This window comes from Nycticebus coucang, chromosome 22, assembly GCF_027406575.1.
Source record: "Nycticebus coucang isolate mNycCou1 chromosome 22, mNycCou1.pri, whole genome shotgun sequence".
Classification (NCBI taxonomy): Eukaryota; Metazoa; Chordata; class Mammalia; order Primates; family Lorisidae; genus Nycticebus; species Nycticebus coucang.
The window spans coordinates 49,188,874-49,206,407 of NC_069801.1; the positions used below are offsets into that span (position 1 = coordinate 49,188,874).

Here is a 17,534-nt window from a genome sequence, read left to right on the forward strand (position 1 = left end):
CTCCTACCCTCTTCGTCACGGTGTCCCCTCCGTGGGGGCCCTTTCCTCCACCCACCCTCTGCTTCCTGCCTGGCCAGAGGGTGATCATCTCTCTACCTCTTCCTCAGGCAGAAAGCACTTAGACCCTATCTGTTTAAAAGGTTTTATATAGTTTAGGAGAAAATGAGAAAGGAATAACAAAGCCCCACCAAGAAACTGAGGGACTTGTGACCTATTTTATTAGGCTGATAGTACCCCAGCCCTGTATCCCTTCTTTTGGGTGAGGACCAGGAAACGCAATCAAACCAGAACAAGAGTGACTTTTTGCCTATTTCAGGACCTCCAGGCAAGACGGCTTCCGGTCCAAACGTATTCACTAGATTCCCTTCCCTAGAGGTTTTCCTTTGACTTCAACCCAAGCCCAATCACATCTGCATATGGAGAAATGGACATGAGCTTTAGGAAAAATCTTGTAATCAAGCATTTCTAAACTATATTCTGAAGAACAAGTTGCTACTTCTGTTTAACTGTTTAATTCTAACATTCCTAAAATATACTTGAACATGAGAAGACCCTTTTTTTCTTAATGCCTTTTAATGTTCTGCTAAAATTACACAGGAAACAGAAAAGATGTCCATTCATCTCTTATCCCCATCTTGCTGTTGCACAATTTTACCAACACCCAAGTAGAAATGTCAGTTTCTTCGGTGTATCGGGCTGGCAGTCCTGGACTGAGAACCCACTGAGAATCCTTAGCACGTACAAAGTACTCTGCCAGTGCTCTTTGTAAGAAATGAAAAGAGGACTCAAGTTTACTTTTCTCAGGAAGTCTGGCCCTTGGCCATTTGATTCTGTACCTTAAAAGGACCTTGAACTCAAAACCTACTGTCTACTGGATTCAGTCTGTCTTGCCGTTCATTTAGGTCCCTTCCTCCACGAATATTCCAAGAGAAAAGGTTTAACTATAACAGACCTATGCTCAGAATACAGCTGTTGTTAATTGAGTGATGGCCTCATTCTCAACTTTTAAGCTGAGAAAGAGAGATGTCTCACGGAAAATAAACCTAAGAAAGAAGCTTACGGTTTTCTTTGGCGTCTTGGAGGGGGTTTGTAAGGATGACTTCAAGGACAAGTGGAGGTTCTTAGACGTATTTCTGAGTGTCCTCCTGGGATGGGGTGGCGTGGAAGCCTCTTCCTCCTCACTGCTCCAGTCTGAAATCTCTGCTGCTGGCAGGAACTCTTCCTCTTTTTCACTTTTGTCATAACCTAGAAACCTGAATGGTGGGGACATATGTTCTGGCATTGAGTGTTCAACTCTAAATTGGTGTCACTCTTGCGACCAGGCAATACAGGTGCTTGCTAGAGACACCCTGCCCTGGTGTTATTTATATTATCTCATTTAACCCTGCCATTAACTTATATGATGTTATTACTATTTATAATGAAGAATTCAAAATTCATGCCCCCCCCCACTAGTCTTGTCAGGCACGATGATCAGGGGACACAGGAGCCACCTAACCCCAGGTCCCTTTCAAACTAAGACATTTATGTGAAACTTAACATAATTCCAGATATAAGGTAAAGTAAAAGGCTAAGTAAAAGGTAAAGTTCAACAGATTGGCGAATAACAACATAAGAAGCTTTAAGGGATCAGATTATAGGTATGACATATGGCAACAATGTTTTTCTGCCCACCACAGAGCAGACTTACCGAAGCTGCTGTCTAATCCGATCCAAAGACAAGAGAGAACTCTTTCTGCAAGTCCGACGGGGAGCAGAGGCAGCTTCATTCTGAGATTCTTGTTCTTTTGTATCCCTGCAAGATGTCACAGCAAGGTTAAAGGAAGGGGTTTTGATCACCAGGGAACCACAGCAGACACTCGAAGGTAGTTAGGTGGCTTGAATGGCTAATTCTTTTTATAGCTACTTTAGAAAGAGCCAATCACACTTTGCTAAAAAGTTTATAATTGAAGTTTGACTCAAACTGAGAAAACGAAGTTTGCCTAAAGCTTATTATTGAAATCAGACTCACCATCTCCCCAGCTAGACACCAGGATATACTAACCCCAGGCAAAAGTTCTTTACCTTTTTTGTTTCTGACGTATTTATAAATGAAGTATACACCCAGGCTCAAGGTGAGTAGCAATGCAGGAATATAGTCAACGTAAAGCACTTGCTGAGCAGCCTATAATGGGCCAGGTGCTTAAGTTTCTAGGCAGCAAACATTAAAATGTGTAATTTCTGGCTCGTCGCATTTCGTATGTATAGCCCATTATCTACAAACATTATCTAGTGCCAAACTGCAAAGTTTATTCTAGATGCATTATCTTGTACTGTATTTGAGAATGGTTTCCAGTTTAAAAAAAAAAACTAATTAAAAAAATGACTATTAAAATGTGGCAAAGAGCGACAGCAACTAATGAAATCTTGAACTGCAAAGCAACGTGTGTTTGTGAAATTATCTTCTAGAGTAGTGATTCCCCACATGACAGTTGGGTATATCAGAATCATCCTAAGAGTATCAGAAATACAGATTCCTGCGCCCAATGGTTAGAGCACGACCCCCAGTGTTTGGGAAGAAGCCTAGAAATCTGTATTTTGGAAAAGCTTTTCAGGGATTCTATGACATAGGTTTTCCATCTACTGTTCTAATTGTTTTGACATTTAACATTATGTGAAGGATTTTAATTTGCTCTGTGGGTAATGTCTCTGGTCACCTCTTTTTGATGTATACTGGCTTCAGAATCACTGAGGGCACCCCTGAGGATCTCCGTCTCCTGCTGATCGGGTTAAGTGTTCTGTCCTCACTAATTTCTGTGGTTTCCAAAGCTGAGATTCGGGTTCTCAGGATCATGTGACGTTCAGATGAAGCCTTCTTGTCATCTTTAGTACCAAAGAGTTGAATCTTTCCACTTTTCTCTGGGGCTTTCAGGACTGGAGACACGGTTTGAAATTTATTAGACAGGGACCTCTTAGAAGGTGAAGGGATCTCAGAGAGGGACATTTTCCGTTTATTTCCTCCCAGAGACCCCAAGGAGGCACGTGAAGTCTGGGACATCCTAGTGTTGGGTGTCCCAGGGAAACCTAAGCCCGAGAGAAATCACAAAGACAATGTATCAATTTCTTATTTAGCAATAACCCCCTAATCCCAGTCTAGCCAAATTCATGCATTGAATCATACAAAGAAATGAAGTATCCATATGTTAAAGTAGCCCATGCTTTCTTTCTCCAGGCTAGGTAGCACCAATTTTTCATCTCTCTCCTAAATTTGATAAGTGACTTTCATAGGTAGAACCATAAGTTATCCTTTGTGTCAGTTTTTATAGATATTTGGCAGTTAGTTTTCCTTGAAATAATCTACCAGAATGGTGGTTTTCAACCCAGGGTGATACTACACACCCTCCACCCTAACTCCAAAATATTTGAAGAAATTTATAATAATGATGCAATCAAGTAACATGACCTAGATCTTTCTTAACCCAGATTATATCTGCTTAATAGAGAGAAGAGGGATTCCTGGAGGCAATTTCTGGGCTCTTCCCTCACTAGTATCACAGGTACCAAGGACCCCAACCTTTCACTCATAGATATCAACTGAGCTGTTAAAATGGCAAGGCTTGTGCCAGGTGCTTGAAGGAGACCAAAGAAGAATGGAGGCAGGTGGATTGCTTGAGACCAGCCTAATCAACAGTGAGACCCTTTCTCTACTAAAAATAGAAAAAGTGAGGCAAGAGGATCACTTGAGCCCAAGAGCCGGAGGTTGCTGTGAGCTATGATGACTCTCACAGCATTCTACCCAGGGCGATAGCTTGAGACTGCCTCCAAAAAACAAACAAACAAAACAAACAAAAAAAAAAAAGTAGAATGAACTTCAATCCTGGTTCCCACATACAAGACACTCTAGTTTAACAGGAGAGATGACATACATGACTGTTTTTTGTTTGTTTTATTTTGTTTTGTTTTTTGGAGACAGTCTCACTTTGTTCCCCCTGGTAAAGTGCTGTGGCGTCCCAGCTCACAGCAACCTCACACTCTGGGGCTCAAGCGATTCTCTTGCCTCAGCCTCCTGAGTAGCTGGGACTGTAAGTGGCGGCCACAATGCCTAGCTATTTTTAGAGGCAGGGTCTCACTCTTGCTCAGGCTGGTCCCAAACCCGTGAGCTCAAGCAATCCCCCCACCTTAGCCTCCCAGAGTGCTGAGATTACAGGTGTGAGCCACCATGCCCGGTCCCCCTACAAGAGTATTTTTAATACAAAGTAAAATAATTGCCCTAAAGCACCTAAGCACTAATGAAGATGTATTGAGACAGATCTTGAAAGAAAGGTGAAATCTGAACAGAGTTGAAAGGAGGAGAGGGGACATGTGAGGACATAAAGGAGAGGCAGATCTCACAGTCAGCCTCAGCAGGTGGTATGTGGGGAGTAGCTGCCGGGAAGGCCAGAAGAGTTATCTAGTGCTTGTGTGTGAATTGTTACAGAGGCTTTATTCACATTCACCCAAGACTGGAAACAACAACATATCCTTAAACTGGGAACCTATAACATGGTAAATTCATACAAAGGAATACTACTCAGCAATAAAAAAGGAATGGATGACTCTCATATAACAAGTGTTGGCAAGGATATGGAGAAATTAAGAATTCTTGTGCACTGCTGCTGGGAAAGCAAAATGATGCAGCTAGTATGCAAAGCACTATAGCAATTTCCTAAAAATTGAAATAGAATTATCGCGATCTAGAAATTCAATTTATGAGTGTATATTCAAAAGAAACGGAAGCAGAACCTCCAAGAGAGATTTGCTACACCGACGCTCACAGCATTGTTTGCAATAACCAAAAGCATCTATGAACAGAAAAACAGACACACAAAATGCGATAGACTTATATAATGGAACGTGAAGCTTTAAAAAAGCAAATTCTGATAGATGCTACAATATGGATGACCTTTGAGGGCATTACGGTAAGTGGAATAAACCAGTCACAAAAGGACAAATACTGAATGATTCCACTTACATGAATTAACCTAGAGCAGTCAAATTCTTCTAGAATGGTAGTTTCCAGAGGCTGGGGAAAGAGGGGCATAGGGAATTATCATATAAGATTTGGAAGATGATGGTGATGGTTGCACAATGATGTGAGTGTTAATGTCAAGTTGAAAATGATAAAGTTTAAGTTATGTGTATTTCAACTTATGTCCAATCAGGACCTGGCCCACTGCTGCACTAAACTCAACGCTGTCATGTGAATTAATATTTTATCACTGGTTTTTAACCCCAATAGTGTGAACTGTGACCCATTCCATACTTACTGCCAAGCTCCAGCCTCTTCCTTGCTCTTGGGGTGACGGGATGGGTAGGCGTCTGCCGAGACTTGGCAGTGGAGTGCTTTGATTCAATCCTTGTGACCACATGTTCTGCTGGGGTGCAAGAAGGACTTTCTATGCAATTAGTCTTGGTTCCCACGCGCTTCTGGCCCTTGGAGCTACCATCCGGTAGTTTTTCCAACTCCGCAAATAGTTTTGGGGAGAGTGGCCTGAATTTCTCTTTATTCCAGGATAGTTTCACAAAGAATATCTTCTCATCTTCCAGATCCGTAGGTACCACTTCATCTGGGGCTAAAGCTACTACCTGAATTTAGGAAGTTCAAGCAAATAAATAGATGAGGCCCGAAGAACCAAGGAATATTACATCAGAGCTATGACTAAAAACCATTTAAGACTACATCTGTGCCTGGGACGTTACTTTTCCAATCTAAAGAGGCACACACAGCACAGCATATTGACAGAAAAACACACAACAGCTAACATTTACTGAGCACTTATTAATTTAATCATCAACAGCTTTAAAGACATTAGAGTAAATCATTTGTTTCATTTTTTAAATTACTGGCTTCACCTCCTAATTCCTATTACTCTAGTTCAAGCACACATCATCTCACTCCTAGATTATTCCCACCGATTCCTCCTAGCTGACATTCACAGCCTACATAGCTTTGCCAGTCCATTTTACTCACCAAATTTTCCCATAAATGTTTCTCTTAAACACATTCCCTCACACTATAGTCAATATGGCCCCCACTGTAGCAAGTTCAAATTACTTACACAAGTTTTTCAATGCCTTCTAAAATCTGGCCCCATCTTACCTACGAAGGGCTTAGTACTCCTCAAAATGGCCGTGACACGGTCCTGCTCCAACCTGTCCCTTTGCTTCTCCCTTTCTCTCCTTCAGCCATTTAACTCAGAGAGAAATTATTATCGTCTCGCTAGACCAAAGTCTCTCTGCCCTACCATGAAACCAACCATCTAATCGTCACACAACCACATTTCACATCACAATCTAGTCCCATTTGGGGGGCCTGAAGTAGTTCTACCTATTTAGTCGGCGGACCTGTGTCTCTCACTTCAGCCTGTAAACCAGCAGCTCATTAATAAAATTGCATAACACAAATTTGCCTGTACAAATTAGCACTCTTTGTACCAATTTACTCAAGGTGAAGCCGTCATTTAACCCAGCGCATTCAGCCTCACAATGCTTCATGCCTGCCACAATCACAACTAAATATAACTTCCCACTGAGATACGTTGGCTAATTCCTGCTCATCCCTCAGGTTTCAACCTTCGTGTCACTTCCTGCAGGAGGCTCCTAACCCACGGTTTGTGCTCTCAATAAACATTTGTGGAGGCTCGGTGCCTGTAGCTCAGCTGCTAGGGTGCCAGCCACATACACGGGAGCTGGTGGGTTCGAACCCAGGCCGGACCTGCCACACAACAAAACAAAAAAAAACTACAAAAACAACAACCAAAAAAATAGCCAGGCGTTGTGGCAGGGGGCTGCAATCCCAGCTACTCAGTAGCACTGCTTAAGTCCAAAAGTTTGAGGTTGTTGTTGAGATGCCACAGCACTCTACAAGGGTGAGACTCTATCTCAAAAAAAAAAAAAAAAAAAAAACAAAAGAAAGAAAGAAAAATTTGTTGAGATGAAGCAGGCAGGCAAGCAGAGAAGATGACAGGAAAAAATTCACTCCCACAGAGTGAATTAGAGCTAGTAACATTTCTGTGGTCAAGCAGTTTAGGAGACAGACAGAAATAAGCTTCAAGATAGAACCAGGGGCTCGGTGCCTGTAGCTCAGCAGCTAGGGTGCTGGCTACATACACCTGGGCTGGCGGCTTTGAACCCTGCCTGGGCCTGCCAAACAACAATGACAACAACAACAACAACAACAACAACAACAAAAAAGAACAGAAAAAAAAAATAGCCAGTGGTTGTGATGGGTGCTTGTAGTCTCAGCTACTTGGGAGGCTGAGGCAAAAGAATCACTTAAACCCAAGAGTTTGAGGTTGCTGTAAGCTGTGACACCATAGCACACTATCTAGGGTGACATAGTGGAACTGTCTCTCCCCCCCCCAAAAAAAAAGAAAAGAAAAAAAGAACCAGGAATCAGACACCACCTACCTGAACGGGGCCAATGATGGTTTCAGCATTAATGCTGTTCTCATAGCCAGGGTAATCACACCAGAATATCTCCTGTGCAGCAGGCTTCCGGCCCAACAGATGCTGTTGACAGACAGGGACTTCACAGAATCGGATGAACCACTGTACTCGTGCATGTTTCTTAGGGTGAGGGTCAGAATCTAGGAAGGTTTAGATGGAAAGGGAAAGGTTAAGATGAGGACATTTCAGTGAGCCCTTCCTGAATGCCAGGTACCGTGCTAAGATCACGTGTATGATTTTTAATCCCCATGACAACACTTCTAGCTGGCTACTATGCCTCTTTTTATAGGCAAAGTTATCAAGTGATAGGGGCCTTAAATAATTTGTCAAAGGTCACAGGACCATTCAAGACAATCTGACTCAAGCACCCATGTTCTTCACATTGTTCCACTGCCTGGTGGAGCATAAAAAAGAATCACAAAAGGCCTTTGAGGAGAGCTACTCTGATCAGATACCGAACAAATCAAAATCTGTGATTATAAAGACGGTATTACACAGCAGGAAGACAAAAATCCTTGCAAGAATTAAAGCACTGACCCCTTGAGCTGACTTCTGGCACATGTATGCTTGTAATTGTCATCTTTATCATTAATATCACCCCATACCAGCATTAGCTCTCAGTGAAAGGACATGCACTCTGGCTCAGCGCCCATAGCTCAGTGAGGGCGCCAGCCACGTACACCGAGGCTGGAGGGTTCGAGCCCAGCCCGGGCCTGCTAAACAACAACTACAATAAAAAAAATAGCTAGGTGTTGTGGCAGGCGCCTGTAGTCCCAGCTACTTGAGAGGCTGAGGCAAGAGGATCACTTAAGCCCAAGAGTTTTAGGTTGAGGTTGCTGTGAGCTGTGATGTCACAGCACTCCACCCAGGGCAACATAGTGAGAGTCTGTCTCAAAAAAAAAAAAAAAAAAAAAAAAAAAAAAGAAAGCACATACACTCATCAGTGCCATCATAATCTTTGCATCTTTCCTTCTTAGAGTAAGACTAAAGCCATCCACTGGGGCACCACAAGAGGGTTCTAAATCTGCACACAAAAGCCCACATTTCTCCCCCTCGTGGACATTAGACTGATGGAAGATCTGTCCTATCCGTGTACAGGAGACCCCACCCTCACCCCACCCCCCCTTCATTTGCTGAGGATTCGTTCTAAGATCCCCCAGTAGATGCATGAAACAACAGATACTGCCAACCCCACTTATGCCCTATATTTATAGGTATACATACTGTACAGTGTGAATACACTGGGGCAAAAGGATGGATCACATCCCAGGTGGGACAGCATGAAATTTCATCACGCTACTCAGAATGGCAAGCAATTTGAAACTTCCTGTTTATTTCTACTTTTTCCATTTACCACTAATAGTTTTGGACTGCAGTTGACCTTGGGCAACTGAAACTGCAGACACCAACAAAGCAGTGCTTAAGAGGGAACTATAGTGAAGACATAAAACATCTTTATCCCCTGTTGTCAGTCCTTCCCGTAGGCACAGACCTTGCCATTCCTCTCCTATCTTTTGGAAGAGTCATTTGTGCGTTGTCCAGATCGCGTCTTAATCCTCCTCCGGGTGCTTTGCTCAGTTCTACCTTTGTGCGCTCCCTTCTTTCCTGTTTGCTGAGGGTTAGAAGCTCAGCAAATCAGCCAAGGCTGTGAATGCCGGGCTCTGGTTAATGCTAGCTTCCTTTATGCTCCTTCAGCCTAAGGGGCGGTAGGGGCTTCCTTGCACTTACTGATCTCTAAGAAAACGTCACCTTTTCCTCCAGCCTTTTCAATACTTATACTCCCTACACAAATACCTCTTTGTAAAATACCTAAAGTGTTTTTGCTTTCCTTACTGAATACCAACTGATACATCTTCCAGATTCAACTTACCTCCTCCCTTATTAAAGAAGTTGCAGGCTTGGCACCCGTAGCGCAGTGGTCACGGCGCCAGCCACATAAACCTAGGGTGGCGGGTAGGAACCCGGCCCAGGCCAGCTAACCAAACACACACAAAAAAAAATACCCGGGCGTTGTGGCAGGTGCCTGTAGTCCCAGCTACTTGGGAGGCGGAGGCAAGAGAATCGCTTGAGCCCAAGAGTCTGAGGTTGCTGTGAGCTGTGACACTATGGCACTCTCCTAAGGGTGACATAGTGAGACTCTGCCTCAAAAAAAAAAAAAAAAGTTGCACTTAACAAAATGACTAACTTCCTCGGCCAGAATTAACGGACCCATTTCTACCATAGTGCAGATCGTCTATTTTTTCCTTCTGTCATCTTCCCAAATTCATCCTTTCTCTCCATTCCCCTAAATCCTGCCTCAATAGCCGCTCTTACTTCTAAAAATAACAAAAAAGCTAAATTCTTGAGCTCTTCGGTTCCATTTTTTTACTCAATACTGCCTCAGTTGAGCGATGTTTTCTTGATGGAAAAGGGTACAGCTAGCTCCTACGTGACCCCACTTCAGAGTCTAATGCAGGAATTAGCAATCTCCGCTCTTTCCTAAATCCCAATCATTCACAATAAGGAATAGTTTTCACTTTGGCCCATAACTCACCATCTTCAAACAACTCCATCAATTTGGCAACATATGGGTTTTCATCATCTTCCCCTTCAATCAACACAAACTGTCCAACCTGGATGTGAATCTCAGTTGAATCACCTTTTATTTTCACACACATTTCTCTAGAAAGCAACAGAGAAACATATTGGGAATCTCTTAATGTGGGTCAAGCTCTTTAGACCCTTGGGCATAAGGGGATGTGCTCTCCAATTTCTAGATCTCCTAAACAGTTTCTCTCTAGTGACCAACTCTCCTACTGGGAAATAAATTCACCCAGGTACATGAGAGATTGGACGGTGGGTTCAATGGACTGTTTTAGCATGAGTCATGACCCCAAAGGCCTCAATATGAACCTAACTCTGCTCAGTTATTGACCAAGAACAAGACAGGCTTCCTGAGGCTGGAAAGCAGCCCAGTGACAGTATGGAATTGTTTGAGATCTTTAGGGCTGGGAAAGACACAGTACTATTTATCAAAATATCAAAGAGCTACAAAGAACTCGCCTAAGTAAATAGGACATTATCACACATGTCAATTATTTATTAACTGGTCATAATTTTGCCTCATCATTAGTTGCTGTATTTATGCTAGCTGCCATTTTCTTAAATCAGACAAAACCCCTCCTTACAATTAATCCATTTCTACTATCCCTTAATCATCAATATACAGTAATTAGAACAGGCTGGATACAGCTATGAACAGTTTAGCTTGAGAAATTATATTTCCAGGACAAGCAAACAATTCCATCACTCACTTATAGGTTTTGTGGTGCAGCTGTCCATCCAACAGTGGCCTGCCAACCCACGAGTAAGTCTGTCTGGTCTTCAGCCTTGTGGGGTAGTGTGCCATGGCTCCTGTGGAGATTTCCTAACTCTGAATTAGTAGGAAAATGCTCTGATGGATTCTCAGACAGAGCCACTCCCTGCCTTCAGTGAGTTCTGCCTTTTTTTCTGCCCTTGAAAGACTCCCATACATTTTAGATTGAGAAAACATTTCCTGTAAGGAAAAAGTCAAGCTCTATGAAGATTAAACACAGATTACTTATTACCATCCATGTTCAAACAGAGGTAACTTCGTATCTATGCTCATCTCCTACTAAGCATAGGTTTTATCTCTTCCTACCCAGGGAAACAGGAGGAAGAAAACTACAAATGTTACCCGTGTTTATCAGGAACAAGGCACAAGAGGTGTGAAACATCTGCCAGTGTGAAAATAAAACATAAATGTCTTCACAACACTGACAATCCAGAGGGGTTAAAACATAAATACAATAAAGGACAACTAATACTTCAAAGAGCCCAGTGAGGATTGGCGCCTTTCGTTCAATGGTTAGGGCACTGGCCACATGCACTGAGGCTGGCGGTTTGAACCCAGCCCAGGCCTGCTAAACAACAATGACAACTACAACAAAAAAAATAGCCAGGCGTTGTGGCGGGCGCCTGTAGTCCCAACTATTTGGGAGGCTGAGGCAAGAGAATCACTTAAGCCCAAGAGTTGGAGGTTGCTGTGAGCTGTGATGCCATAGCACTCTACCGAGGGCGACAAAGTGAGACGCTGTCTCAAACAAAAACAAAAACAAAAACAGAAGGGCGGTGCCTGTGGCTCAAGGGAATAGGGTGCTGGCCCCATATGCTGGAGGTAGTGGGTTCAAACCCAGCCGCGGCCAAAAACTGCAACAAACAAACAAAAAACTGCAAAAACAGAAACAAAAAACAAAAAAGAGCCCAGTGAAACTATTGGAAGTTAGAGGACCAGGTCTTCTAGCTGTTCAGGAAGGAAGGCATTACTAAAAGGGTTTCCTGAGCTGCATACTGAATAATTGGCAAATATTGGTAAGATAGAATGAAATGAAGGATTCATGGTTAAGAGGAAAAAATTTTCAAGTGGCATTTGGGGAAATGGCAATGAGTTTTATATATCTGACAAAAAAACAAAAGTATCAGTGTTATTAACCGATGCTACCCAGACAGTTGTCCCTTGGTATCTATAGGAAATGGTTCCAGGACCCCAATCCTAACCTTACCAAAATCTGAGGATGCTCAAGTTCTTCATACAAAAAGGCATGAGCTCATAGTGCATATAACCTACACACATTCTCCCATATACTTTAAATCATTTCTAGATTACTTTTAATATCTAACACAATGTAAATGCTCTGTAAATAATTGTTATATTGTATTTTAAACTTAGTATTATTATTTTTACTGTTGTATTTTTTTGGTTTTTTTTTTTTCCTAATTTTTTGAATTTGCAAAGGTAGAACCTGTGGGTAGAAAGGGCCAGCCTACCATATGTTTAAATTAAAAAATATTTAATTAAGAGCTTAAGGCAGTGCTTGTGGCTCAGTGGGTAGGGGGCCGGCCCCATATACTCAGGGTGGCAACTGACAGATTATAGATATGAGCTGTGAGCTTATGATTGCACTCTACCCAGGGCGACAGAGTAAGACTCTGTCTCAGAAAAAAAAAAACAAACAACCCAGCCTGGGCAACATAGTGAGAACTTTTAAAAATAATCAATTGGGACAGTGCTTGGTGGGTCGGGCACTGGCCACATACACGAGGGCTGGTGGGTTCGAACCCCGCTGGGCCAGCTAAAACAATGACAACTACAGCAACAACAACAACAAAAATAGCCGGGCATTGTGGCGGGCGCCTGCTACTCGGAGGCTGAGGCAAGAGAATGGCTTAAGCCCAAGAGTTTGAAGTTGCTGTGAGCTGTGATGCCAGGGCACTCTACCCAGGGTGACAGCTTGAGACTCTGTCTCAAATAATAATAATAATCAATCAATCAATCATCAAGACAATAAATACCAAGTACGGCGAGAAGACAGAGCAGCCAGAACTCTTATACATTGGCAGAGGACACGGAGCACAAAAATTGTGACCACTTCAGAGAACTGGTACAATCTACTAAAGCTGAACCTGTGCATACAGCATGACCCACGAATTTCAACAGAACGTATCTGAAAGAAATATATAAATATCATAAAGCCATGAACCAGAATATTCACACCAGCACTATTAAGCAATGAAACTGAATCAACTAGAACCACACACAACGTGAGGGAAATCTCACAAAATGATATTGTACTAAAGAAACCAGATGCCAAAAGAATACATATAATATTGATTCTCTTTTAAAGTTCAAAACAGGCAAAAGTAATCTGTTATTAGAATTCACAGTAGCGGCCGGGCATGGTGGCTCACGCCTGTAGTCCCAGCGCTGTGGGAGGCCGAGGTGGGTGGATTGCCTGAGCTCAGAGGTTCGAGACCTGTATGTAACAGCATGTGAGCCAGAGTAAGACCCCGTCTCTACTAACATCAAGAACACCGCCAGAGGAAGATAAAAAACAGTACTTCAAACGAAGAAGAATGAACAAGGAAGTTGAAATTAAAAATAAAAAATTAAAATTAAAAAAAAAAAAAAAGAATTCACAGTAGCATTAGTTTAGATAGACATTAAGGCAAAATTAATACAGAGTTTATTTGGGGCAAGCTTGAGGACTGTAACCCAGGGGTATAGATTCAACTTGCTTTGAATATACACTCCAAATAGCAGCGGTTAAATTTTAAAGTGGATTTTTTTTTCTTTATATACATACATATCATATATACATATATTTATGCATTGACCCAAGAAGAATGAAATGGATTTCTAAAGAAAAAGATGAGACAGTTTCTAAGTTATTTACTGATAATTTACATTAAAATAACATCAGCTGGCATGACACCAGAGGCTGGAGGGTTCGAACCCAGCCCAGGCCAGCTAAACAATGACAACTGCAACAGAAAAAAATAGCCGGACATCGTGGTAGGTGCCAGTACTCCCAGCTACTTGGGAGGCTGAGGCAAGAGAATTGCTTAAGACCAAGAGGTTGAGGTTGCTGTGAGCTGTGATGCCACAGCACTCCACTGAGGGCGACAGGATGAGAGTCTGTCTCAAAAAAAAAAAAAAAAAGAAAGAAAAAATACAATAAAATAACATTAGCTATTGATTAGTCATCCACTGGCTTTTGTGATAACAAATTTCAGGAAGAAGGCAGCTAGCTCTCAGGCATGGCTGTGAGGGGCCAGACAGAAGTCCCATACTTTAGTCTCTCTCAGCTGATAAAGTCTGCATACCTGACACAGCTCAAGCTGCTCTAAGCTATTTTTCTTTTCTGACTGAGAACATGAAAGGGGACATTGTAGGGAGGGAGGAGCTCTGGGATACTGGTCACACTCTTCTTGATCTAAGTGATGGCTGAGGGAGTATGTTCTCTTTAAGAAAAATTGTGCTCTAGGCCAGGGGGTAGTGGCTCATACCAGTAATTCTATCACTCTGGCAGGCCAATGAGGGTGGGTTACCTGAGCTCAGGAGACCAGTCTGAGCCAAAAGGAGATACTCCCTCGTCTCAAACAAAAAAAAAAAAAAAATAGCCAGGCGTTGTGGCAGCCCGTTAGTCCCAGCTACTAGGGAGGGTGAGGCAAGAGAATCCCTTAAACCCAACAGTTTGAGGTTGCTGTGAGCTGTGATGCCACAGCACTCTACCCAGGGCGACAAAGTGAGACTCTGTCTCCAAAAAAAAAGAAAGAAAGAAATTAATTGAGCTGTGTGTTTATCATTTTTTTTTTTTTTTTGGTTGTTGCAGTTTTTGGCCAGGGCTGGGTTTGAACCCGCCACCTCTGGCATATGGGGCCGGTGCCTTACTCCTTGAGCCACAGGCGCCACCCCAAGTGTGTTTATCATTTATGCATTTTTCTGTATGTATGTTATTCTTCAATGAAAAGCTCAAAAAATTAATCAGGAGTCCTGAAGAGGAAGCATAACAAAATCATAGCAAATGTCAAGCCTCTTTTGTCTTTCTGGACTTTCTTACCCTTGACCCAGCATTTTATGCGCATCTGCCATTGGCAGAGAGATTCCCCAAGGAAGGTGGTAAATGAACTGGAAAGGGAGACCTGACTTGGCCAAGCGAAGGCTTCTGGGAGATAACCATTACAGGGTCTTGATGTCACAGATATTCGAACTCTGAAATATACACACACCCTAGCCTAGGAGCCACACACAAGGAAAATAGATAAGAGAGCTGCAATAAAAATGATAGCACATATCTCAGCCAGTATGACAGAAAGTTGAGCCAAAACTCTTGACATGTTTATTTCATTTAATTCTTTTTTTTTGTTTGTTCTGTATTTTTTTTTCCCCTTGGAGTCTCATGTTGTCACCCTTGATAGAGTGCTGTAGCGTCATACCTCACAGCAACTTCAAACAGTTGGGCTCAAGTGATTCTCTTACCTCAGCCTTCTAAGTAACTGAGACTACAGGCGCCTGCCACAACACCTGGGTAGTTTTTAGAAACAGGATCTTACTCTGGCTCAGGTTGGTCTGGAACACTTGAACTATAACAATCCACTCACCTCAGCCTCCCAGAGTGCCAGGATTACAGGCCTGAGCCACTGGGCCAGACCCTTATTTCATTTAATTCTTAAAAATAATTCTAGAACAATGCTAGCACATAGTTAACTACACAGTATGCACTCAATCATAAATATTTGCTCAGTGAAAAAAAAAGCTATTAACAATTCAAGGTGACAATTTGTCCAATGTTATACAGGATGGCACAGACTTAACTCAAACCCTGAACAGCCAGATTCCAATGACTGTGCCCTCAACGTACTGTAAGAAATTGGATGTTAACATACGACCAAGAGCTTGCTTTGGTGTGCTTATTTATTACAAAAAGTCAAGTAAATCAGCTACTGTCTGAATGGTAAATCCACTTCCATGCTCTCTTGCATTTATTTGTAAGGGACAGTAGTTCCATTTTTCTTTTAAATGTAATTAGATTAATATCATGGAACTCACAATTCACACAAAATTTTGCATTCCATTTCAGAGCATTCTCTAATCTTTTAAAGTCCACATATTGTCCTCTATTATGGTTAAAAACTTTTGGAGAGAGCCTTGGTAAACCACACAAGCAATGAAAACTTGAGTGGGATTCCCTGCCCACCTAATACAGCAGGGAAAAGGGTACATTATTCACATTTTACAGATATCATCAGTTTCACAAATAGTAGACCAGGATAAGAATCTCCTATCCCATCCCTCTAAATCCGTGCTTTTTCCAACTATCACAATAAAAGGCCCTTCTATTCCGGGGTTAGACTAGAGAATAGAAAAGGTGCCACTGGAGGACGGCGCCTGTGGCTCAGTTGGTGAGGCGCCGGCCCCATATACCGAGGGTGGCGGGTTCAAACCCGGCCCCGGCTGAACTGCAACCAAAAAATAGCTGGGCGTTGTGGCGGGCACCTGTAGTCCCAGCTACTCGGGAGGCTGAGGCAAGAGAATCGCTTAAGCACAGGAGTTGGAGGTTGCTGTGAGCTGTGTGATGCCATGGCACTCTACCAAGGACCATAAAGTGAGACTCTGTCTCTACAAAAAAAAAAAAAAAAAAAAAGGTGCCACTGGACTCCTCTTCTAGAAAAAGGTGGATAGGAGCCCAGCAGTTAAGAGCAACTCATCTGGGCCGGCGCGGTGGCTCACGTGTGTAATCCTTGCAGTCTGGAAGGCCGAGGCGGGTGTATCCCCTGAGCTCACAGGTTCCACACCAGCCTGAGCCAGAGCGAGACCCCACCCCCACCCCGTCTCTAAAAATAGCCGGGCGTTGTGGCGGGCGTTTGCAGTCCCTGCTACTTGGGAGGGTGAGGCAATAGAATAGTTTAAGCCCAAGACTTTGAGGTTGCTGTCAGCTATGATGCCACTGCACTCTATCGAGGGTGATAAAATGAGACTCTGTCTCAAAAAAAAAAAGAGCTGCTCATGTGGAAAAAGAAGACCTGAGTAGGAACCCAGGCCACTTAACCCTGTAGAGCAAATCAGACAAGTCTCTCTCGGCGTAACTGCAACATTCTGTAAAATGGGATAACATCTGCTCCGCCTTCCGGTAGTGATTGCTACACTATGGCTGAAAGGAAGCGAGGCGCGTGCTTTACAAAGGTAATGCAGTTAAAGGGAAAGGCTAAGTCATTACTGAGAGTCTCATGGAACTGAGGGCAAGGAATGCTCATACTTCTTTGCTTGGCTTCCGACTTCTCCATTGCAAATGCTCAGACCCTGGCAGCATGGGAAGCCTTTGAGGAGTAAGGATGTGGAAAAAAGAAACACTTCCAAAGGCTCAAAGTGCCCGGCAATTAACAGGCGCTCGGTGCGTGTCAGCTGAATGAATCAATGAGTGAGTCCATACCCCAGTTACAGAGACTCTGGTCCCCTCCCACGTCCTACCCTCGGCCCGCGGGAAGCCACACTCACTGGGAGCCGAAAGCCTCCGCTCTCCACCGCCTCCGCTTAGGGAGCTCCGAAAGATGCTGCAACTTCAACCTGCCTCCTCTGGACTTCTCCTTTTACAGCCACGGACCGCAAGCCAAAGCCAAAGCCAAAGCCGAGGTCTCGCAAGGAATGAAGGTGGAGAAAAGAATTTTCGCGCCAAACGGCGTAGCTCCACCCCCAGGTTGTATTTCCCTCGTACGTCACCAACAAGACC

At 43.1% G+C, this 17,534-nt stretch overlaps 1 protein-coding gene across 3 annotated transcripts in view; it reads right to left on the reverse strand.

Moving 5' to 3' along the window:
* The window catches only part of ORC1 (origin recognition complex subunit 1), a 29,512-nt gene extending 12,076 nt beyond the window's left edge, over positions 1–17,436 (reverse strand). The window contains exons 1-8 of one of the 3 annotated variants that reach the window (XM_053576490.1): positions 17,303–17,436; positions 10,761–10,860; positions 10,001–10,128; positions 7,425–7,607; positions 5,286–5,600; positions 2,697–3,063; positions 1,691–1,795; positions 1,061–1,253 (exon numbers count right to left, since the gene is read on the reverse strand). In XM_053576490.1, coding sequence (XP_053432465.1) covers positions 1,061–1,253; positions 1,691–1,795; positions 2,697–3,063; positions 5,286–5,600; positions 7,425–7,607; positions 10,001–10,128; positions 10,761–10,855 — 1,386 coding nt within the window. In that variant the 5' untranslated portion in view covers positions 10,856–10,860; positions 17,303–17,436. Of the gene's footprint in view, positions 1–1,060; positions 1,254–1,690; positions 1,796–2,696; positions 3,064–5,285; positions 5,601–7,424; positions 7,608–10,000; positions 10,129–10,760; positions 10,874–12,819; positions 12,936–17,302 lie in introns of those variants that run through there. The other 2 variants (XM_053576491.1, XM_053576492.1) reach the window with 2 other exon arrangements.
* Positions 17,437–17,534: the final 98 nt, after the last annotated feature.